Below are 24,911 nucleotides of genomic sequence, written 5' to 3'. Positions count from 1 at the left end.
CCGTTTCTATCTTGCCTTGGTGCAAATTCACTCGAACATCCAAAAAAGTGATTGAAGACTTAGAAATTTCCCAGGTAAGTTCTATCCTGTCATTTTTAGAATTCAATTCAGTTAGTGCCTCTTGAAGTGATTCTTCACTGTTTTCCATATGATGAATACATCATCAATATAACGAACTAGCATTTTCAAGTTGTTAGTCCAAGTTGCGTTTTTCAAGATGTATTGTTCCTCATATGCCTTCATGTATAAATTTCATATACAGGGGCGGCGTAATTGCCCATTGAGGTTCCGACCAATTGTTGGTACCATTTGTTGTTGACCTTAAAATAACTATGATACAGCGTAAAGATTAGCAGTTCCATCAAGAAAATTTGCATGGGTTCTTTGTGGTCAGTTGACAAAATTGCTTCCTCCATCGCTTCAATTCCAGCTCTGTGGGGTATTGAGGTGTATAAGGACTTTACGTCACATTTTCTTAAATGCAATGCATCATCTTAAAAACATTGCAAATACGAACATTAGAAGTGTTAAATTAACATGAAGTTAACCTTCATGGTAATTTTAGAAAAGTTTCAAAAATGCACAAAAGTGCATTTTTAAAACTTTCATTTTACACTCACACATGCCCTTGGGCATGTATGTGTGAAAAATGGAATGTATGTTACATTTCAAGGGTGCAGGGGGGGGTCCTTTGGACCGCCCCCTGCACCCTAGAAATTGCATTCTCATTTTGCGATTCCTGAATTGCGAATCACAAAATGAGAATGCCTTCCAATTGATTCCTATGGGCCTTTAGGCCCATAGGAATCAATGTAAAGGGATTCCTTATTTGCGATTCGCAAAATTGGGAATCGCAAATAAGGAAAAATAAAGAATCGCAAAAAAAAACCCGTGAATTTTTAATGTATAGGTATTTGCGATTTCTAAATTGCGTTTTCCTTAATTTTCGCAATATAGGAATCGCAAATACCAACAATGATGCATGTGGCCGTAAATGTTTTCATTGTAGAGCACTTTGGTATACCTCCCTATGGAACACCCAATTACATCCAAGATAGAAGTCTCTTAAATTTTACATTTACTGTGCTTTGTCAAACAATAGCAATTTTTAAATCAAGCTCATGGAACTGAAATTAGATACCAAAAATATATTTTTTACAGTTTAAAAGCTCGTACTGCACAAAACTGAATACATACACATGCATTTGTTTTTTTCCACTCATTAGCAAACAACCAATAATTTTGCTTGTGCATTAACACATTTTTCCTCTTGCTTCATCAGCCCAAAAAGATATTTGTCCAAAGTGAAATTGCATTCATGCACTTCATGCCTTCCTGCTAACTTTCTCTGGTAAATATAATGCAGTTCAAACATCAGACCACAGTCTTAATGCATTCTGGTTAAATTGTGGTTGAAAAAATGTAAATAATGTTTTCATCATTGTCCACAAAAATAAGAAGAAAACGTGTAATTTAACTCCTTCGGTGCTCATGAGTCACGGTAGGCGTGTGCTCATGACGACCGGGAGCCGTCAGAACGTTGCCGCTCCGCCCACGCGCTGTTAATTCCCTACCTGTGCGGGAGAATTAATCAGAGGGTGGAGTTCTGACGGCTCCCGGCCGTCATGAGCACACGCCCACTAGGATTTATGACGGCCGGGAGTATGAGTACCACAGCACTGAGCACTGAAGTGCGGAGATTCCGCCCCGAATACGGAGATCCTGCCCTGAGTGTGGAAACTACTCACTCATAACTTTGAGTCATAAGTACCTTTGTGAATCAGGCCCTGAGTATTTGATTTGCAGCTTCTCAATGTGCTGCAAAAAATAGCCAACTAAAATATGTCACTCTCTATTTGCTCTGCAGTGCGTCTTGAACTCTGCAAGCTACTGTCCTCTTATCTCGGAACCCTCTGGTATCGCACAATGAAGCTAAGAACATTAAAAACAAAAATGAGACTTGAACATGGAATTAATCTGGATGAGATCAGCAGAAACCTTGGCCACAAAAACTGCTGGAACTTTTTACAACAAGCACGGAACATTGGAGCTACGAATCCTGAGGACCCAACAAGGTGCCTCCTCTACATGAGGAAAGGTAGTATAAAAAGCTTCAATTTTGGTATCCTAAGTTTCTGGGTGTTTTTCTGCAAACTGTTCAAGTACCTGCCATTGCTGTAGAGCATTATCACTAGAGTTGTCTAGTGGACACCTATATCGACAATGCTCACTTAAATGGGCTTAGTAGCTCATTTTGCCCTTAGTGGACAGCCCACCAATCTAATTGGTGGGTGGAGGCCCCGCCCAACATTTTTTAGAGATACTTACCTTTACTGCCTGGATTCTGTGCCAGCGGGCTGTCATGTAACAGCAGCTGCTCTATATTTTTTTCACGTGCAAGTCCAAATGCAAGAGTTTGTTTTTTAATCACAAAGAAATAAATATCGCTGAAGAGGTGGGTGGAATTTCTATAGTGCATTCTTTTCTCATCCGCTGTGGTTTGTATTGGGTTCGAGGACAAGAAAATAAGCATTGAAAGGCGTTTGCTAAAAATGCCACGCTGTCAGTCACTGAACAGCCAGGTACTCTGTAGCAGATGAGCCACCAGCTAGAAATTATCAATGACATTGCTAGCAGAGGCTCAGCCATCAGTACCTAGGCCGTTTCACAGATTTTAAGTGAGTCAAGGGAACTGAGAGGTTGATAGACAGGCAATCCCAATTACCACCAGCTTCTAAATGGGGCGCTTCGTCATTTGCTTTTGGTATTATATATATTGTCATGGAGAAGACTGAACTCTTAGGGGCCGATTTGCAAGCACCTTGCAATACTTTTGCGCCGCTGTTGTGTCAGCGGCGGCGGAAACAATGCAGCCAATTTACAACATCCTAAGGGCAGATTTACAAGAAACTGACGCATCTGTAGGGATGCAGCAGTTTCCCTGTGCCAGACTGCGATACCCTTGCGCACCATGGATGCACCATATTTACAGTATGGCGCACCATGGCGTAAGGATTGACAGATGCGTCAGAATTTCTGACGCATCTGTTGGCCCAAAAGTCACACATTGCTGGAATTGTGTCGCAAGCACAACACAACTCCAGCAATACATGGGGAGGCATATACTCATTGTGCTGCGTCACTCCTGACGCCTGCCTCAAGCAGGCAGAAGGTTTTGACGCAGTGGCACCCTAGAAGTGGCGTAGTGAAAGTGAGATTTCACTGTGTCACTTCTACAAGGCTTTCCTGCGTGGGAACGCCCACCCCGCATACATTATTCCTGACGCAGGTATAATGTGACGTAGAGCTTTACAACGTGACACATCTCACTAGATGCATCATGTTGTAAATTGCCTGCATTCTTTTGTCTGCCCTGCATCACAAAAGTGACACAACGGCGGTGCAAAAGTCTCTCATGGAGCTTGTAAACCTGCCCCTTATGCTGCATCCTGACGATCTGGGTTGTAAATCTGGCATTGGTTCACTACTAAATAAAATGTGATCTTGGGCAAATAGATTTATCTCTCTATGTCCTAATTGCAAATATGTGTGAAATTAGCTACACAGGCTACAGTCAAACACTGTATCAAATATATGTTGCCATCACAATACTTCCTGCTTTGCATTATCTGGATCAACTGTACAACACATGCAGTTTTGTTCTGTATGTAGCATCTCATGTATGATGTGCCCCTTCTGCAATACAATGTTCTCCTTTAAGTTCTCTGGAGCTCCCTGTAGCTTCATTTGGAACTATTTCAAATACCTAAAATGAAACAAAATAAATAAATAAATAAAATATTCTAATCCAATTATTGCCCTCAGTAATTCCATTTGAAGGTTTACCTCAGCATCTGTAGGGTGAGGAGACATGAGGCTGTCACAGCATTGACCTGTGTGGTCATGTTGAGCTTGCCACCGATGATGATCACAAGGATCTTGGTGTGCGTGATGGGAGTCTTAGATCAGCTGGTCAGCAGTTGGAGTCTGAAGTAAGTAGACCAACGCAGACTGCTTTAATATTAACTTCTTTATTAAGTATGAAAGACGCACCCTAAGCTGGCTGTGCCTGGGTTCACATAGAAGCTGCCAACGTTCTATCACTGCCTTCACACCAACATTCCAAAGGGGCATACCAAATGGGCAGGCGGGAAGGGGAGGGGTGAACAAGGGGAAATACCATTGAGGTTACAACACCTCTTCCTTCCTAAGGGAAAAGAGAACGCATTGTTCAGAAATAAAGAACACATATGAAGAAGAGGCAAACAAGTTACTCTGTATAATATTCTCTATGCCAACGTGGGGTTTGTCGTATCCTAAACCCTCTTCTCAAGGATGACTCCTCTACTTGCCCCTCATGCAACCTCTCTCTGACATCTCTTCTAGTAACCCCTCTGCTGTCATCTGTGACTCCAGAGACCCCAGAGCTCACTCTGTCCATACTCCACCTTTTTCCATCCTCCATAGTGACCACTTTTTTTCCAACCTCTTTAATCCTTCCTGGGGCAAAGAACTTGTCTCATTTTCTACCTAGACCTACAGGTTTCCTTATGTGAACCATCTGGCCCGGTCTGAATTCCTTCTCCTTGGTGCCCCACTTTTGATCATACCACTTTTTGTATTTCTCTTGACGAGTCCTGACCTTCCTCTCAAACTCCTCCCCGTCTACCACTACCGGCTCTTTAGGACACAGCCAGTTGGGAGAGACTTTAGAGCTTGCTTTCCTTCCTCTTAACAGTTCAAAAGGGGAATAACCAGTACTGAGACAGGGAGTGGTGTGATATGCCCATAGCATGTCTCTAATGGCCACTTCCACTCTTTTCCCAGACCTGACAGCCAATTGTATACACTCCTTCAACATTCTGTTAACCCTTTCTACTTTCCCTTTGGCCTTAGGACAGTAAAGAGGTGTGCGTATGTGGTTTACAGCCAAGTCTTTAAGAAATTCTCTCATTTCCTCAGATACTAACTGTACCCCATTATCTGTCACCATAGTAGATGGAATGCCTTCCTTTGTGAAAATGTCCTTAAGGAACTCTATGATGGCCTTGGTGTTGATGTTACGTACAAATTTGCAGTAGACCCAGTTGGAATAATAGTCTACCATCACCAAAAGATACCAATCAAATGATCCCATAACATGTATAGGTCCTGTAATGTCAAATCCTAGCTTGTCCCAGGGTGTCTCGGGGACCTGCACTGGGCTTAGAGGGGACTTTCTAACAATTTTGGTTTTGTCACTCAGGCTACAAGCATAGCACTCCTTGACCTTCTCTTCCATCATCTGGTCCATTCTCGGAAACCAATATTCGGATCTCAGTCTCGCCTTGCATAGACTTCTGCCTAAATGTCCCTCATGAGTGATGTCAATTATTTTATCTTGCAAACATTCTGGAGGAACAATTCTCCCTACTTTATACAAATTATCCCCCACAATAGACAGTTCATCTTTCACATTCCTGAACGGTTGCACAATCCCTGAGAGATCTTTACAATTGTCAGGCCATCCTTCGATTATGCATTTCTTATCTTCATTAATTACATTGTCTTTACCCACACTCTCTTTCCAAAGTTCTCTATCGATGGCAGGTGCAACTATTTCTAATATTTGGTCCACTACTTCGTTCCCCTTAGCTCCCGCTTGGATAGGAGCCCTCGATAAAAAATCTGCAACTCTATTCTGGTTGTCCCGGAACGTGTACCATCACATAATTATAGCCTTGAAGACCAATTGACCACCTAGCAATCCTGGGCGTCATGTTTTCTACCTCTTTTTTACTGAGCATTGACAGGAGGGGTTTGTGATCAGTGTGAATTTCAAAAGGAATACCCCATACATAAAAACTGAAAGGTTTAACAGCTCAATACACTGCTAGAGCTTCTTTTTCCACTGTGGAATAATTCAGTTCAGCGCCTGTGAGTGCTCTAGACGCGAAAGCCACAATGTTTGTTTTCGTCCCTTGCCTTTGTGCCAGGGTGGCACCAATACCTTTCGCACTTGCATCGGTTGTTATTATAGTGTCTTTTTCTGCTTTAAACTTGCCAATATAAGGCGCCAAAATGATGGATTCCTTTATCATTCCCAGAGCCTTCTCTTGGTTCTCTCCCCATGTAAATTCCACATCTTTCTTTATGTGATCTCTTAGTGGTTGAGAAATCATAGCAAAATCCTTAATGTACTTTGACATGAACTCTGCAAGACCCAGGAACGCTAGGATTTCCTCCTTGTTAGTTGGGACAGGAGCTCTTTTTACTGCCTCCACCAAGTCTATTTTAGGCTTTATTCCCTCTTCAGAAATTGTATGTCCGAGATAATCCTCTGAGGATACCCCTATCTTACATTTACTCCTTTTTGTCGTGAATCCAACCTTTCTTAGTTCTTTAAGTACATTCCTCGCATTCAGGTTGTGTTCACTTTCACTTGAATCATTAACCAGGATGTCATCCTGAAAACATAGAGTTTTCTTACAATCCTGTAACACATGCTGCATCACCCTCTGAAAGGCTGAGGCTGCCGATGTGAGTCCGAACGGCATCCTCAGAAATTTAAAGTTTCAAAAAGGAGTAGTGAACGCAGTAAGATGTTGTGAATCTGGATGCAATTTTATCTGGTAATATGCTGAGGATAAATCTAGTACACTGAAAAATTTTGCTCCCTCAATAGTGCTCAACATTTCATTTATCCTCGGAACAGGATGTCTATCAACTTGAATGTTTGAGTTAAGGGATCTCAAATCCACACATGATCTTATGCTCCGCCCCCCCCATCCTTAGTCGTGATGACAATGGGCGCCAACCATGCTGAGCTCTCTATTTCTTCAATGACACCCTGCCCTTTCAACTTCTCAATTTCCTTTCTTAATGGCTCCCTCATCATCAAGGGAATGGAACAGGTTTTGTGAACCACTGGTACAGCCCCTTCCTTAAGAACATTTCTATGCATGTACTTCTTTAACAACCCCAATTTGTCATTAAATACATCTGCAAATTCGTCTAATAAGCTGGTACCTATCACAGATGGTTCAATCAATAACACTTGCTCCTTGTGGTTAGGATCTAAAATAATACCTAATTCCCTCTGGTGTCTCCACCCCAGTAAACACGAACCTTGTTTTGTTATATAGACTTTCCCCACCGTGTGTCTGTCTTTGAATGTTATTCTCATTCTTGCCATGCCCACTAAAGGTATGCTCCCCTTATTGCACCCTGCAGGATTAATGTCTGGCTTTTCTATCTCCGCGAACCCACTGGGAAATATTTTTCCAAAATCCCCCTCATCAACTAACGTGAATGGTGAGCAAGAATCCGCGTACATAGTAATACTTTGACCATCTAAGCTCACATCACATGTGGGGTATTGAGTTTCTTCTTCAGCCTCTGACTCCTTGATCTGAAAAATGAAGCTTTTACCTTCTTCAATCTCTTCCTCAGGACTCTCCACCCAATGTACTTTTGGACCAAAGACATTGCATACTTTGGAGAAATGTCCCCTTCTGTTACACTTCCTACACAACATGTTTCTAGCAGGACATTTCCAACTATTGGCTAAATGATTTCCGCTGCCGCACCTGAAGCACTGGAAACTTTCACTTTTCTTCTTATTTTCCTGCTTGTTTTTCACTCCCACCTTGCACACAACCTCTTCACTAATGGACCCTTTAGACTCTCCTTTATCCTTAACAGTATCAGAGATTCTCATTTCTTTCACACACATAGCTGTGTGCTCCAGACCTTTAGCTATGCTAATAGCCTCTTCCAAGTCAGGATTACTCGTAAGGAGCTCCTCTTGTACCTTCTGGTCATTGGTACACCTGACTAACTGGTCCCTTATCATGGAATCTGTAAGACCTCCGAATTCGCAAGTTGCAGACATACCTCTAAGAACAGCAATATAGGATGACACTTTTTCCTCTTTCTTTTGCACTCTTTTATAAAACGTATGTCTCTCTAGTACCACGTTAACTTTAATCTTGAAATGATTTTCAAGTTTTCTCAATGTGTACTCATATACATCACCCCCACCTTCTTCCACAGGCACTTCATCCTCCACTGACCTTCCTGTGATATCTTCAAAAAATTTCCTTCCCTCTATACCTAAATTATGCAATAAGATGTGTTGTTTCCTTACGTTAGAAAAATTCCCTCCTCCTATAGCTATAAGGTACGATTTAAAAATACCTTCCCACCTCTTCCATGGTATATCTGGCTCCCCTTGATCATTCAAAAATGGGTGTGGTTGATTCATGCCTGCCCCTGCCATGTCAGGTGGAAAATATATCAAATGAGAGGAAACCAGGAACAATAACCTGAGGGAAATCTTGATAAGTCAGCAAATAAATATGCTGAAAGTGGTAGACCAGAAACACAGGGTTACAACTAGAAGGAACACTGCGTGACTTACGCACTAAACTGATGACAACCTGATAATTAAATACTGGAAGTTAAATCTGAAGACATGCTATATAAGTACTAATTTTTTTTTTTAAATATAAAGCTGTGCCTGTCAGCAACTTGCAAATGTAAAATCCGTGCCCATTGACACCCTGGTAATCTTCTTTTGTGCAAGGCACTCACAAACTGTTAATACATTTGACAGGCTGTAAATAAGGAAGAGCTGTGCCCATCAGCGTGAGTATCGTTACATTCCATAACTGCTTCTTTGCACCACAACTTATACTTGACAAAACGATAGTTCATGCTCGTGGGGCCTCAAAGGAAACGATGAGTTTCAGTCATACATTAATGAGCACGGGCGTCTGAGTAGAGCAAGACTGCCCTCTTGTGATCCAAACACGCTATTGCACCTGTATCCACTGGAGCGAACACAGCTGACTGGAAACACGAACCCAAAGTCAGTCAGCGTGCTGGCAAAGATGCCCCAGAGTGCACAAATTACAAATCATCACCCTCTCCAGATAACGCTCTGAAGAGGAGACGACCTTTGGACACTCCAACTCCAAATACCCTTCGTCGCTTCAGGAAAACAGCTGACTGAAGTACAGATCACAAAGTCAGTCAGCGCGCCGGCAGAGACTTCCTCGGAGCGTGCGAATTCCACTCTTCAGGCATTCTCACACCTCGCTGAAGCAATGAATGTCCCTCATACGCTGGTCAAACATTTGGGGCCTCCGACCACAATCACGTTTCCACACACCTCCGTTGACACTGAGAGCGCGAAAGCTGTGTGACAGAAATCACCTGCAGAACGCCTCTCAACCAGACGTCTCACCTCTTCAGCTGCCCGTAGTCAGGATCTGATAGCGCCCGGAGACTACGTGGATGTCCAGCGGGAACTGCCACCACCTCACGCTCGAGGCGTGATGCCTCCTGATCGACCTCAAGACACCTCCATCCTCCGCCACCACCTTTGTAGGCTAGAGAAGACGTCTGAAGTGGAACAGAATTCTCGCCCTGATGTCGTCCATGGAAACTTGACTTTCAAGGTGTGAAGACCTCACCGTTTGTGAGCACCCAATTGACCAAACTACGCCACAGGTCACCAGCCAGCAGGAAAGCCACAGGGAGGAGTGCGCCGCTGTCCCTACCACAGCTATTTCGTCCTCGTCGCCACGTGAAGTAAGTAGACCAACGCAGTCTGCTTTAATATTAACTTCTTTATTAAGTATGAAAGACGCACCCTAAGCTGGCTGTGCCTGGGTTCACATAGAAGCTGCCAACGTTCTATCACTGCCTTCACACCAACATTCCAAAGGGGCATACCAAATGGGCAGGAGGGAAGGGGAGGGGTGAACAAGGGGAAATACCATTGAGGTTACAACAGAGTCCCATGGCAATAGGTTCCTTTCACTTGTCGGTTTGGGCTTGCCTGAAATATACAAATAAAGGAATGGATGGAATGCTCAAATTAATCTTAGCCTCTGGTAATTAGCCTTTCTGCATCCCAGTACATTGTTATTTTGCACAAAATGCCACCTCAGTATGGCTCCAGCCAAATGTAAATCAGTGTTGAACCTGCTCCACTAGGAGCAGCCCAGCCCAAACTGCCAGGCTAGGTCTTGTAGCTCAGACCAGGAGGTCGCTGGCTGACACTTCTAGTCACTTCAGTTTGGGATGAAGAGTGTAGGTCCAGTCTTCCTTCTCAGCTAACAGGGAAAGGAACAGCAGGCAGCAGATCAGAAGGGCAGCAGAGCGGCAGTCCTTCTGACAGCAAAGCAGCACAGTGGGCCTTCTTCTGTACTATCCATAGGTCCAGAATTGTACTGAAGAGTTGGGGCTGAGAGTCAAATAGTTGTACCTGGTACCCACATTAGGGTAGGAGAACATTTTGGACGTTTACCCAGAGATGCTTGGAATTTCCTGCCTCCTGCCCTGGCCCCAGATTGGCTAGGATCACAAATGACTATTGTCAAAACTCTTTGTTAGTGTGCTGAGCAGAACCTTTGTGATGTGCAAGTGTGGTAGGTGACAGCACCTCCTCGTTATCAAGTCAGGGATTGTCCACCCTGCTACCACATATTCTCCTTTGTCTCACTGTCTGGGAGCAATAAACAAAGCACAGCTGGTTGCTACCTCTAGTCATGTGACCCAGGATACAGGAAGGAGTCGCCAAATGCGCGGGGCAAGAAAATGGCAACTTTCTAAAAGTGGCATTTTCAGATTTGTGACTTAAAATACCACTTTTTCATTATAGAGGGGCTTTAATTATAATTATTTTGACGCCAAACTCAGCATTCCGACCTGTTCCTAATTGAAAGTTAGCACTTATTAAATGTGATAAGGAAACCAAAGGTTACCCTGAAGGAGAGGTAAGACTTGCAGGAATGAAAACAAAATGAAGAGATTTTCACTACCAGGACTTCTAAAACTGAAAGGTACATGTCCTACTTTTTAAATACAATGCACTATGTGCTGTTTAGGGCTTACCCTAGAGGGTGGCCCATATGTATTGAAAAGGAAGCTTTAGGCCTGCCAAAATGATTATTTTACCAGGTCGAAATTGCAGCTTAAACTGAACACACAGGCTGTGATGGCAGACCTGGGACATGGTTAGAGGTTACCTAAGTGGGTGACACAGTTAGTGCTGAAGGCCCACAAGTAGCATTTAATTTACAGGCCCTGGATACATGTAGTACAACTTTACTAGACACTTACAAGTGAATTAAATGTACCAATTGGATGTAAGCCAATTTTACCATGCTTAAAGGGGAGAGCACAAGCACTTTAGCACTGGTTAATAGTGGTAAAGTGCATTGTCCTAAAAGCCAACAAAAGTGGTTTAGAAAAACAGGAGGGTGAAGGCAATAACTTTGGGGATGACCCTGCAGAGAGGGCCAAGTCCAACACAGACATAGATAATACCAGTTGTACAGCTGGAAAATGGGAACATTCATCTATTCCAAGAAGTAGATACTTCCCATAGTCCATTGGACTATAACGTTTATTGCTTCAGTGTTCAGTGTCCCAAATAGCAGCAGGAAGACATGACATAATTAATCTTTCTTTAAATCAAGGGGGGGTCTTGTCCTTACGGGACCAGGTAGGACATCATCTATTAATCAAAAAAGCAAATACCTGGTCTCGGTTTCGTCTTGCTAATTTTATTTTGGCAGACTCAGTGCCTAAATTAAACCAATTCTTAGGCACTTATTTTGTTTATATATATTACACCATATATTTTTTGCACATTTTGAATATTCAATATATCCAAGTTTGACACACTACATAACATTTAGTTTGATAAACACATTTTCAATGAATAATGACAATTGATATACAAAAAGTGTGAAAGAAATTCAAAACAATAATATAATAAACAATATATATGACATTTCATAACAACAGTACACCAGTTCTTTTTTGTGTGTGATAGGACTGTGCTCACAAGGGATACCTTCCGGGGAATATCGCTTTACATTAAGTGTGCACCACTAGAATGCACACTATTGGTTTGATAACCCTTTGTGAGTCTGTGCCATATATTATTTAATGGGAGAAAGCCGACGCGATTCTAAAACCCGGTGTTGATTTGACGGGGTTTTATAATCAGGGCTGGACTGTGTACCTGCCAGAAAGAAGTGCAAAATGAAATAAATGGGGGGACCTTCTTTTTTCTATCTGTCTCACTCTATCTGTACCATTAAGTATGGTTACCTTTATCTTTTGTAGACTCTTTGTATCGTTATCCAGTACTTGGGCATTATCCCATAACACCTTGTAGTCCTAAATGTTGAAACGAGACAAAACAATTGTCTCAAATTATGAGGGTCGGCTGTATTTACATGTCATTGTGGTTGAATTATATAATATGGCAATAAGGAACTTACTGTGTTCCATTCTGGTTTGAAGCAGTCACGTTTATTCCTGGGTAGTGTTTATTCTACAGGTTTTTAAGTGTTGGTCGAGTAAGGATGACGTTATCTATTGTGCGAGATAAATGACTTCATTAGGTATTTTGGTATCACATTTCTGCGTTTCGGAGTTGCTATAATTTCTGAGACTTACTTGAAAATGCAGATAGACAGTGTTTTTGTCAATCTTCAATATTTCATGTTTGTTTCCGAGCCGGTTCGCATCTGCGTTATGGCTTCGTGTGCTGGTTCAATCTATGTGGGATAAATGAATAGTGGGTTTCTGATTTTAACGTCATCTCACCGAGCACGTGTTAACATAGCTATTTCTCAACGGTCCTACCTTTTATTTCTCCATGTAATTGCAACCAATGCTTTACTTCACCCGTCTCCTGTGAACTCAGTGAATGTTCTGCAACGCTGTGTGATTTCAAACGCGTATTCAGGAAATGATGGATGTAGTCACCTATTGTTTGATGTGATGCATGTGTGTGCATGAACTGTGGGACTTGTAGTCGCATCTACGTTGGTGCCGCGTGATGTGAAAAACTCTAGAATGCATCTATTCTGCTCATAATTGTAGGCAGAAAGGAGGGAAGCAAGACGCACTTGAAATATAGTTCATGGTTTGGAGCAGTAAGTTAATGCCGTAATTTTGGTTGTCTGCTGAGAGTCATTATTGGTCAGAATGGGAAATCAGGACACGGGACTCATCTGATTATTTGTTGTAATTCAGGCATTTCTTTCAATCCTTCGGTCACACAATTGAATCTCAAAATTAAATATGCCTCTCTTTTCAGCAAGATAGTCTCTGCATCTCCTACCCGCAGGGGAATTTTGATGCCAGAAAGCACTGTCCACTTTAAATATTTTTCTGTATGGTTCTTTTCTACAAAATGTTGCACCATTGGAGCAGTCAGCACCTTTTGTTTGATTCTAGAACGATGTTGTGATAGTCTTTGATTGACTTGTTGACTAGTCTTTCCAATATATAGTTTGGGGAATGGAAATATTATGGCATATGCTACGTGTTGGCTTTTACAATTTGTAAACTCTTTATGGGTCCATTTGATGGAGTTAAATTCAAACACTGATCCTTCAACTGTACTGGCACATGATGTGCAGGTACCACACTTGTGATGCCCTTCCACAGGTTTCAGATTCCATAAGGAGTGTAGGTCTCTTTTGGCTTTAGGTATCCCCAAGTCTGCTCATATGACTTATTGGCCTATACTTTTGTTCTTTTTGAGAGCAAACACTGGTTTTTCCATAGGCATCTCTAAATTAGAAATAAGGTGCCAATTCCTTAAAATTATTGCTCTGAATTTGTTCGTGTGTGGACCATATGTTGACATACATACCAATTTCTCTAGAGGTTGTTTGTTTCTCTTAGATAATAATTCCTCCCTGGGTGTGTACCATGCACGTTCTGTGGCGTGCTTAAACATTTTTTTAGGGTAACCCCTAGTTCTCAGTTGGTTGCATAGCATTTCAGTGTGTGCCATAAAGTCTTCTTTTCTAGAACAATTGCGTCTTATTCGTAGTAGTTGACTTTATGGTAAGTTAGCTTTCAGACTTTGAGGGTGAAAGATCCGATAATGGAGTATTGTATTTTTGTCAGTCTGTTTTCTGTACAGGGTCGTTGTCAACTTGTGTTCTTGTGGAAAGACCTCAACGTCCAGAAATGTCTGGCGTTCACAACTGAAGGGGATGCTGAATTTTATATGCGTAAGCTACTGTCTTTACCGAATAGAACCCCGATGCTTCCGTTTTTTTGCGGGCCTGATGCTTTACCCGATTTGACTGTTTCTAAAACTAAGTTTGTTTCCTTTAGTGTGAAATTCAAGTTAGCTGCCTTTGCTGTAATAATCATATCCTCTGTTACTTTGAAACTATTACAATTAGATTCGGAATAAAGGGCCGAAAAATGATTCACCCAGGTGTCTTCATCTAAAAAACGATCCCTTTGGACTCTACCTGACCTGATACCTTTGGCTATTAAATTCCAGAATCCAGCCTGGTCCTTTCCCTTAGCTGCCCGCAATAGGTCTGCCCAAACCTCCTCATCCCATACTCTTTTCGCATTCTCAAGTGTCTGTTTATATATGCGCCTTTTCACCCTTGTATGTTCTATATCATTGCCCTTGATGGCTTTAATTAGCTCATACTTCGCACCTCGGCAATCATTATACCAAGGTTCACCATTGCCGGTCTTTTCAAATTTATCTAGCTTCCTTTCTTTGTGGATTTTACTTAATAAAGGACCTAGGGCATCTACCAACCTACCATGCAGGTCTGACACCCGTATTTGATCTGTGACATTTTCTAAATATAAGGAAATGAGGTCTGCAAAGATTGAATACATACTGGCCATTGCTTTTTTGTCCCCAAGAATAAATGGCTATTTAACCGCTCTATTGTTCCTCTTTAGTATGATTTCAGCATCTAATCTAGCAGTGTCGCCATCATCAGGCAAGGTTATAGAAAATATTTCTGGTGAAACTGACAGGCTCAGGGGTCGATGGTCGTTCTCCATTCTAAGGTCTATTCTAAGGTCACGCAAATGGTTCCAAAATCCCAGTGTTACTAATATATAATCTATGTAACTACATGAATTGCCTCTTTTGAATGTATGGGCTTTAGGTCTATCGGATGGAAGTCTCCCATTACAGGCTCTAAGACTATGGGCCATTGTGAGTCTTAAGAGTTTTGTCGCTGCTACTGTGCATTTAACTGCTTGTTTGCTGGCCAACTCTGGGATATTATACGCTTGATCTTCAGCCTCCAATAATTCACCAAATCCCACTACAGGCTCGAAATTACAATTGAAATCAACCCCTACTAGGATATTCGGGCTATGCCCCAGTGATTCAAGAGTAAGATCCAACTGGGTAATTACAGATGATTCGCTGTTTACAGGGCGGGGCCTATTGTAAATATTACAAAGATATACAGTCTTGCCATCCTTAGCCATTAATTTTAATCCCAATATATCTTGGGTAGAAACATACAGAGGGACAATAGTAATTTATAAAGAGACTCTTATCCAGGTCACCAATCCACCTGATGGTCTACCTTTTACAGAGGTAGTCGCCCCCACCCAATAGGTTTTGCAACCAACTCTATGGGGAATATCTAGTAACCAAGTCTCTTGCAGGAGTATAATATCATAAACCTCTATATATTCATGGAAGTCAATCTAGTTCTTCAAGAGTAGGTAGGACCTCAAAACAGTTATTCAACCGAACCACTGGATTGAAGTTAGTTGCATAGCCTCTGTCCATCGGTCTATAAAAATATCCCAGTGGTAAGGCACTAATACTTGTGTGCCCCCGATCAGTCATATCTTTGATGTCTAAAATTGCCCTAGTCATTTGTGGCCGCCTAAAATTTACTACCACACAATCCCCGCTTATATTCTTCTTAGATTCGCCTACCCAACCTACCGTACGTACCATCAAAATATCAGCTTCTCTCATTGGATTAAATTGCCTGAACTTTGCTAACCAGTTAATCACTTTATTTTTCAGGCTTAACCAATTCTCTTTCTGACCTCTCCTAAGCACAGGTACCCCTGCTAATATTAGAGTATATGGGCATGATGCCGGTGGGAGCCTAAGAACATCTTCGTTCGAAATTAGATCTGTATCTTTTGGGCTGTATAGTGGTAATTTATCCACCTGGGGGCTTTGTCTGTTGTTTCCTGTATTACTGGATAGGTAACCTTCTGATATCTGGTGGGTATTAGCTCCTAGTTCACCCACCGTTGTTGCTATTCTATTCCCTGCTGGATACTTACCTTTTGAACTAGAACTGCTCCCAGTCTGATTGCGACAAGTATTTATCTCAGGTTCAAGTGGAATGGGCCTGGCTCCTAATGAATTTCCTTTCTCCTTGCGATGGTCCTCGGTGGTGCAGCTACTAGTATTCTGCTGCCCCAAAGAGTTTTGAAGGTGAACCAACTTCTCTTCCAAGGGTCTTAGCACCTCACTAATGTGCGCAGCTAGTCCAGATAAGATACCTTCCTTGGCGGCATCTAAGGATCTTTTTACAATCAACTCAAGAACCCTATTGTAATCAGCAAGGTCAGTATGATTCTCATTATTATAGGGCTCTGTCTGGGTGGACACACTCTTTCCAACAGTTCTATTTGGTACAGAATTAGTTTTTGGTTTACCTCTTTGTACCACAGCCCCGACAGCCCTGGTCCTAGCCTTCCTAGGGGGTACTGTTTTCTTTTTTGCATTTTTAGTGACCACTTTTTTTTACCAGTAACTGTTTTTGATTCCTTAATCTAGTCCCCATTGGTAAACTAGAGATGTCGTTAGATTCAATTGAAATAGACAGATTTGAACAATCAAAAGGGAGATCATCCTCTATTTCTGTATCCAGGGACACCTGTGGTGGAATTAGTGGAGTCCCTAAGAGTCTTGGTGGATTATCCTGCTTATAAATAGGATCTAGGGACAATCTCTTTTCAGTAATTTGAATCTCATGGTTTAAGAGAGAGTCTGCCCTGAGGATAAATGCATCCAGAGTACCCACCGTTCCCTTATGCTTGCTCATAATTCCTTTACTTAATACAATTGTATATAGGTAAAAATAATAATAAAGAACACACAATTAACAAAATAAGGCAGTGGAAAGGGAGAAGAAGACCAACTACTTCTTCTAGTTCCGTTTTACCAATAGTCTAAGTCTTTTCAAGGTCCAAATATAAGGGGGGTGGCCCAGTCCAGTCTCTGTCAGGCAATGATGGGCGCGGACGGGCCCGCTCTTGGCCCGCGCGCGTCCCCGCTGCGGTAGCCCCTTCGTGGTTTTAAGCACCTCCTGGTGCACGTGACCCCGCGTGGAGGTAGCGCGCGGGACACTGGGATTTGTAGTCCCCACGCGCCAGCAAACAATGGCTGCTCTCGGCGGCGCTCGCGGATATTCTCGAGCACGGCGGCCCCCTCAGGACTCCAGGCTCTCCTCCGGTGGCTGCAGGTAGGAGTTTGGACGCAAAAGGCAAAGTTACCACAGGGTGTATGAAAGGCTCCCACGCTGCGGTAGCCCCTTCGTGGTTTTAAGCACCTCCAGGTGCATGTGACCCCGTGTGGAGCTAGCGTGCGGGACGCTGGGATTTGAAGTCCCCACACGCCAGCAAACAATGGCGGCTCTCGGAGGCGCTCGCGGATCTTCTCGATTGCGGCGGCCCCCTCAGGACTCCAGGGTCTCCTCCGGTGGCTGCAGGTAAGAGTTTGGACGCAAAAGGCAAAGTTACCACAGGGTGTATGAAAGGCTCATTTTAGTTAATAAGTGTGCAGCAGCAACATCTCCCTTCAAAATTGATATTTCTTCTTTAACGAAAGTACTTACATAAGTAATAATATCTTAAGAATTTGGTAAATTCACTCCTAGTTTTCTTACTCCTCACTGAAATTCATTCACGTTTGAAGGTGCACGGATTCGTTTATTAGCCATCTTTTCATATTCAGACACACACATTTTGTTGCACGTTACAGCTCTATCCAATACACATGTGGCCACATGTTGAGTTGTTGTTAGTTTAGTTGTATGTGTTTACGATCCAGACAATTTACTTGTTTGCAACACTGTTGATTTACATGTTATTGTTACTTTTATTAAATAGGACCTATTAATTCTACTTCTTGTAGGCATGTCAGTTACCATCTTGTCCTTCCATCTGACGCAGACATTGTGTTATGAGATTTCCTGATTTTGTAAACTGATTTTCAGCCTTGTATACATTAGAAAAGCGATTGTTCTTGGCACACTTTCCTTTTTTTTGTCCTGTGGCAGAAAAATTCCTGAATATGGAAATGTCATGCCACATCTAAAACATAATTAGTTTTCTTTATCAGTTCTCATTTTTGTGCCTCCTTTGGGTTTTCCCTTAACGTTCATGTTTGTGAGTTTATAATGTATTTGTCATTTGTATGAGTCCCTGCTCAGGCGTCAGTGTGAGCCTTTTGAAGTACATTCTCATCCATGGGCTCATCTGCTCCTTGACAAGCCAAGCAAAATGTATATCTCTCAAATCCATATTAATCCATATAAATCGGGGGTTAAAAATGTTTATTCAGGCATTTATTTTAAACCAAATGTGACATTTTTACTATGTCCATAATGTCTGTGACTGAAAGGTAGAGCCCTCCTACATATTGTAGTTGAAATAGTTTCCTCCTCCATTTGATTATTCAAGATTATTTGACTACATATTTACATAGGTCCACTTAGTGCAACAGCACAAATGCTATTCCTGTTAAACGTTATATATATATATATATATATGAATATATAGTCAGTTCCATGGGCTCCCTCTTGGAAAGGACATCTCACTACATTGATGTGTTCCGGATGAAGTATGTGAAGTTACCGACATATTTAAAGGACACTACGGCCTTCTTGAACAGATTGAAAACCATCAATTGGAATAACCAGCAGTCTATGATCACAATCGATGTGACTTCATTATACACTTCGATCTGCCACAAGGACGGCCTAGAAGCAGTGAGTAAATTCCTAGAAACAAGATCATTGAGCCATCTGGAACACTCACAAATGATTGTGGACATGTTGAACCATTGCTTATCACATAATGCCTTTTTCTTCAATGGGGAGACATTTCTCCAAAGGCAAGGCATAGCAATGGGTACTTCCTTTGCCCCAACGTATGCTAATCTATTCATGGCGGTCTGGGAAGAGGGCATTCTGCAGAGAGACTACAAGCATAACATCAAATCGTGGATGAGATATATCGACGATTTATTTCTAGTGTGGGAAGGAGATGTGTTGATACTTGAAGAATTCATCCTGAGCTTGAACCAAAACAACTATAACTTATCCTTCACGTACACTTGGAGCAAGACACAAGTAACCTACTTGGATGTTGAGGTGTTCACACAAAATCAGATGCTCTGTACTAGAATTCACCGGAAACCAATGGCTACTAACAGTATCCTCCATGCCAACAGTGGACATCCACAACATCTGAAATGAAGCATTCCATATGGCGAGATGCTCCGCATCAAGAGGAACTGTTCAGAAACCATTGACATTGAGAAAAATCTAGAAGAAACAGGTGCTATATTCTTGGCAAGAGATTATCCTCTCAATGTCATAGAAATGCCCAAACTAGAGTAATGGAGAAGCCAAGATGAGAATTGCTGAATGAGCAGGTACGTAAGGAAGATGATGACACAATTCGGATCATCCTGGATTTCAACGTAGAAAATAAATGCCTACGAAAAATTATTAAAAAGCATTTGAATATACCACTGCTTGATGACTCATTGAAGAGGAAGTTACCACCTACTCCCAAAAATAACATATAGAAACTCTGCCTTGTTAGGCGATATCCTGACTCAGAGCCACTTGGACACACCCGGAAAGGAAAAAGCATAATGGCTGACAACTCCTGGATTTTGGAAGTGTTCCAAGTGCAAAGCATGTGATCATGGAATGAATACACAATCGTGTCTATTGTAGAATGGAAAAAAGGAGTGGATAACTGCACATATCACGTGTGAAACAAAATACATGGTATATGTTTTAGAATGTCCCTGCAAACAACTGTATGTTTGGGGCACCATCAACAAACGCAAATTACGCATTCTACAGCATCTCCGAGCAATTGAAAATAAGGATTTGGCATACCCGATGGCCAAGCATTTCTCTGAAAAACATCAAGGGAACATTAAAGGACTACGATAGTTCGGAGCTAAAGTGATAAAACAAAATGAAAGAGGGGGGGACAAGACCCTGGAACTCAGAAGAGCAGAGTCTAAGTTCAAACTAGCTCTTGGAACAGAAAAACCTTTTGGCCACAATTTGGATGCTGAATTACATGTTCACCTATAAAAATCATGGAATTTAAATTTTGGAATCAAATTGCCAGAAAGAGACCAAGAAAGATGAGTGCTAAGAAAGAGAGAGGAGAGATAAGCAAGAAAAAGAAAAAATAAATAAATAAAAAGATGAATATCAATTCTCCATGATGGTGCCCAACTGAATGATCGGACAATAACTGAACTTGAAGAAAACCATCAATTTTAACAAAACTTGCAGAGAATGAAAAGTGAGCTATGGGTTTTTAAACTGCTACAGCTGGGCTTTTAAGGATAGGCGAACTAAGCAAGAATCATGCCATAGGTGACAAGACTGTCTCTGGAACTAGTAACAGAACCACCGAAGTTGAACATCAAAAACTGTAAAACAGCCCAAGCGAACATTATGTATATTTCCTGACTCTATCCCAAAGTTGAGGAAGAAAAAAGAAGAAAAACATTTCCTGGAGAAAGACAATGTTTTGAAATTTGAGAATTTGCACAACATATTTGCACTATGCACTTGTCACTTTGACTTTTTGGTTCTACAATATGTCTTGTGAGGTTGTCAATTTTTATAACATAGGCATCTGAAGTTCTGTTTTGCACAAAATACTTTATCTACGTATTTATTACAACTTCCCTGCACTATCCTTGGAGATATGTCATGTGAATTGAGAACTGATCTAATTTGATATCTAGATGATGCGTAATTTGCACTCAGCACATGTCCTTTCTCCATACAATAATGATAATTTGGAAAAATTAAATGCACAGGGGAAATTTACTTACCGCATATTTTTATGAACTGTTGGTTTTGTCCCATTTCCAGTTTGTCTCCTGTTTAATTTTAATTTTACTTTAAATTATTTTTAATCTGTCCCAGAATTGGTGTAGAAATAGGAGGATTGGGGTCACATACATAAAAGTACTTCACTTAGAAAGTGTTGCCCTGATTTATGTAAGACCCTATCACACCAAAGTATAGATTTTTTCAGGCCAAAAAATTACTTTCAAGTTACAGAATGAGTGCAATCGTTTGACAAGATGCTTTTAATGTTAGTATCTTGCTCTCAATCTAGCCAACACATGTTTTGTCTTATGGGGTAGGACCCACGACTTCCTCAGGGCTGGGAAAGAAATACAGAAAACATCATGTAATCCAGCAATTCTTTGGGCATTGTTACATTAAAATAACATTAGCATATTCCATGCTATGACATTCCAAGGATGTGATACATCATCACAATTCCCACCACCACTTGAAAGTAGTAGATGGGGAAAAGGGTGAGGGACAAGGAAAGGCCAAAGCCCAAAGAATGCTAAGTTCAAAGTAAATGAACAAGGTTGAAATGTAAGCACCAGATCAAGAACATCACAAAGAAAGCCATGGTGCTGGTGGTAGAAAGTGTGGGAGGGGGCAAGCGCATTACTATTCTTAATAATATGTCCAAGTAGGTCATAACTGCACATTCTTTACTGGGAAACTGCAGAGCATTCAAACAGGAAACAAGCTTTAAGCAAATAACACCCTCTGCCAGACGCGTTTCGAGTGTCCTCTTAGTCATTGGCATGCAGAGTAGCAAATTAGTCCTGGCAAGTGTGCTGCTCATTACATCTCGTGAACCACCCCCAGTGGGCGTCGCCGCTCCTGCAGCCTTCTGGTTCATGTAGTAGCATACATAGTATTCCTCATGTGAGGTTTGCCAAGAGTCATGCATTAAAATATATACTGAAATCCCCAGTGGGTAAAAGCAACAGTCTAGGCACCCGCTTCCCGTTCGATGATGCAAGCTCATCGCGGGTCCGTCACAACAGAGGGGCTCCTTCCGCGACTGGGTTAGCCGCACTTAATTCAACCAACAATAGGTTATCCTTTAGGAAGAGCCGCCAAGTAGGTCATAACTGCACATTCTTTACTGGGAGACTGCAGAGCATTTAAACAGGAAACAAGCTTTAAGCAAATAACACCTTCTGCCAGACGCGTTTCGAGTGTCCTCTTAGTCATTGGCATGCAGATTAGCAAATGAGTCCTGGCAAGTGTGCTGCTCATTACATCTCATGAACCACCCCCAGTGAGCATAGCCGCTCCTGCAGCCTTCTGGTTCATGTAGTAGCATCATACATAGTATTCCTCATGTGAGGTTTGCCAAGAGTCATGCATTAAAATATATAGTGAAACCCCCATATATATATATATATCTATATATCTATATATATATATATATATATATAGATATATATATATAGATATATATCCACTCCAACTCTAATTCCTTCAATTGAGAAAAGGACACAGGCGCTGGATCAAACGATATTTTCTGCTTTATTGCAATTTCTGCTGTTACGGGTTTCGGCACTTCCTGCCTTGCTCACACAACAAAAGCTCATCGGAGCTCCGCTACTAAAAATGCAGGGTGCTTATCATTTTCCGGTTAAACGCCGCGGTAAACCACTAACATAGGAATCCCAATGTACATATTGGTCGAACAATAGAACGTTTTGCGTCTTGTTCGTTTAGTCTGGGTCACGTTGCAGGTTCTTATAGCCCCACATGCAGCACTTAGTGTTCTGACTCTTAGGTATTTGGCGTATCATCAAGACCTGCATTTTGCATATGCAGGGAAGTTCTATCCACATTGCACTTTTAAACAGGAGCATTGCATCTATGAGGACGTCCCCTGAAGAAGGGACTACTACGTCCTGAAATGCATTGGGCATTCACAAGATTGTTGTACAATTATCATGATGCGTTGTATATTGTATATTAATATTGAAGAAACAATTAAAGTAAACATTGTACGTCTTGATTAAGCTTATATTGCTGTTTTGTTTATGCTATTTCAAATGACTAACTGATTAATAGTTTATTTTGAACAAGTGGTACGGTGTTGAGAATTATTATCATTATCAGGTTTACTTTGAACAAACAGGTAGGGTTTATTAACCCAGTGAACTGTGCACAGTGCACGCAAGTTATCGTACTTGTAATAGCACTCTTTTGATTAGACACTTGGTCAGACAGCACGTGTTGCACTGTAGCACCACTAATATTGAGAAATAAATAGTTAAACTAGGTGTGCTCCTCCATCCCCATAAAAGTCGCATATCATCAAAGGACATAAAGCACAAAGTAAACTGACTCTCAATACTGCTGATGCCTGGCATCTATGGCCATTAAATTCATTACATAGGATAAATAAATAAATAAACAATCGTGAATATGCACTCTATAATATATGCGTTTGCTCAAAGCTGTTCTCTCATTTAACCAGCGAGTCTAGATGCAATTAAAGTTCATTGTTACTCGCTTGTTCGATGCTGCAACTTATTATATAAATTACCTACTGGCGGTCGCCAGTAGATAGTTCTAGTTAGGACCTATTTTCCATAGGAAATCTGCATCATTCTATTCCCAATAACTTTGGCGCCGATTGACGACTCTTCATCAAACTTTCAGAACTTATGGCCCGCTCCTGTCCTGAAAGTTTCACTGTCATTCGTCAAGCGAGGGCCGAGAAAAAAGGGGGGTCCCAGAACGTGTTTTCCCATGCAATTTCCCATAGGAAACTTTAGCCGCAGCTACAGCCCGAACTGCTGAACGGAATTACACCAAATTTGGCAAAAAGGTAGCCCTTGGTTCAGAGGCGTGCCTTTTTGTTAAATGGTGTAAATCGTTCAGTAGTTGCTGAGAAAATCAAAAGTTAAATCATATATATATCTAGGGCTGCAGATCTTCCCGAGCACGAGCTTTATGTTAATTGGCTGTCAACACTTCAAACCAGGAAGTGTTGGCAGTCATCTTGTGCCCCGGTAGACCGAGGCACAAGAAAGCAGTGAAAGAAATGCGCAAAACACGCAAAAGTGGCAGAGTAGAAACACCCTTACCCCCTAGGCTTGCTCAGGGGGTCCCATAAGGACCCCCAAGGCCCAAAAGAAAATTAATAAAACATTTTAAATAGCGTTATGCGCGTAGGATCCACACATCGCGCTGCCGAAAACAAAAAAGTGCGGACTCCCGCGCTTAGTTGTTAATTATCCCCCGGATGGCCAAATCCCGGGGGCAATAGGCATATTCTAATGGGGGCTCATAGGGGCCCCCCAGCCCCGGGGAACGCATTCCCCGGGGCTTAATGTGAGAGTTATTAGTGACGAGGCACGTCATTTGCCTTCCAGGGTGGAGTAAATCCTGAGTTTCTTCATAAAGAGAAAAACAATAAATAAAGAGACAAACTCAGCTGGTATGAGTCAGAGTGTGTGGGAGGAGGCTGGCAATTACCGGTCTGTACAGGGATAAAACACACACAGACTGCTGAGGAACATGCGCCTTGGAGGCAGGAAACAGCGCAGCAAAGACACCACAGAGAGGGTCAGCGAGGGAGGAGTCTACACAGAGGGGACGAGAAAACAAACTACTGAGACTGAAGGGAGAATAAGACTATCAGAGAAAAGGATGAGAAAAAGATATGCTCAGCCTGAATGAATAGAAACAAAACGGGTAAACAGAGGCGGGCGCAAGTCAACAAACTACACTTGTGATCTTGTTCACGCGAGCAGGAGGACAATTTTGTACGGACTCAAACCTTTAGATGCTAAAAACGTCTTTCCAAAACATAGTCTCTCAATCCTCTAGGGAGCGCTGGAAAGCAAGCAATGGTGTGAAGCAGACACATATAGCGGCTGTGGACACATACCTGTGAGTATAGAAGGCACAGGCTCTCTCTAATGCAGTTCCCGTATGGTCCTCTCTCCCTACTCCGTGGACTGTCAGCAG

At 41.9% G+C, this 24,911-nt stretch overlaps 1 protein-coding gene across 8 annotated transcripts in view; it reads left to right on the top strand.

Annotated features, from left to right (window-relative positions):
• The window catches only part of LOC144770438 (uncharacterized), a 776,993-nt gene that overhangs the window by 334,276 nt on the left and 417,806 nt on the right, over positions 1-24,911 (top strand). For all 8 annotated transcript variants that reach the window (XM_078654952.1, XM_078654949.1, XM_078654950.1 and 5 more), the window contains one exon: positions 1,868-2,098. In XM_078654952.1, the coding sequence (XP_078511078.1) occupies positions 1,868-2,098 (231 nt within the window). The remainder of the gene's footprint in view (positions 1-1,867; positions 2,099-24,911) is intronic.

The sequence above is a fragment of the Lissotriton helveticus genome, chromosome 7 (assembly GCF_964261635.1).
Source record: "Lissotriton helveticus chromosome 7, aLisHel1.1, whole genome shotgun sequence".
In the NCBI taxonomy this organism is placed as follows: Eukaryota; Metazoa; Chordata; class Amphibia; order Caudata; family Salamandridae; genus Lissotriton; species Lissotriton helveticus.
The sequence above is the reverse complement of the archived record's forward strand: the minus strand, read 5'-3'. Positions and strand labels throughout refer to the sequence as shown.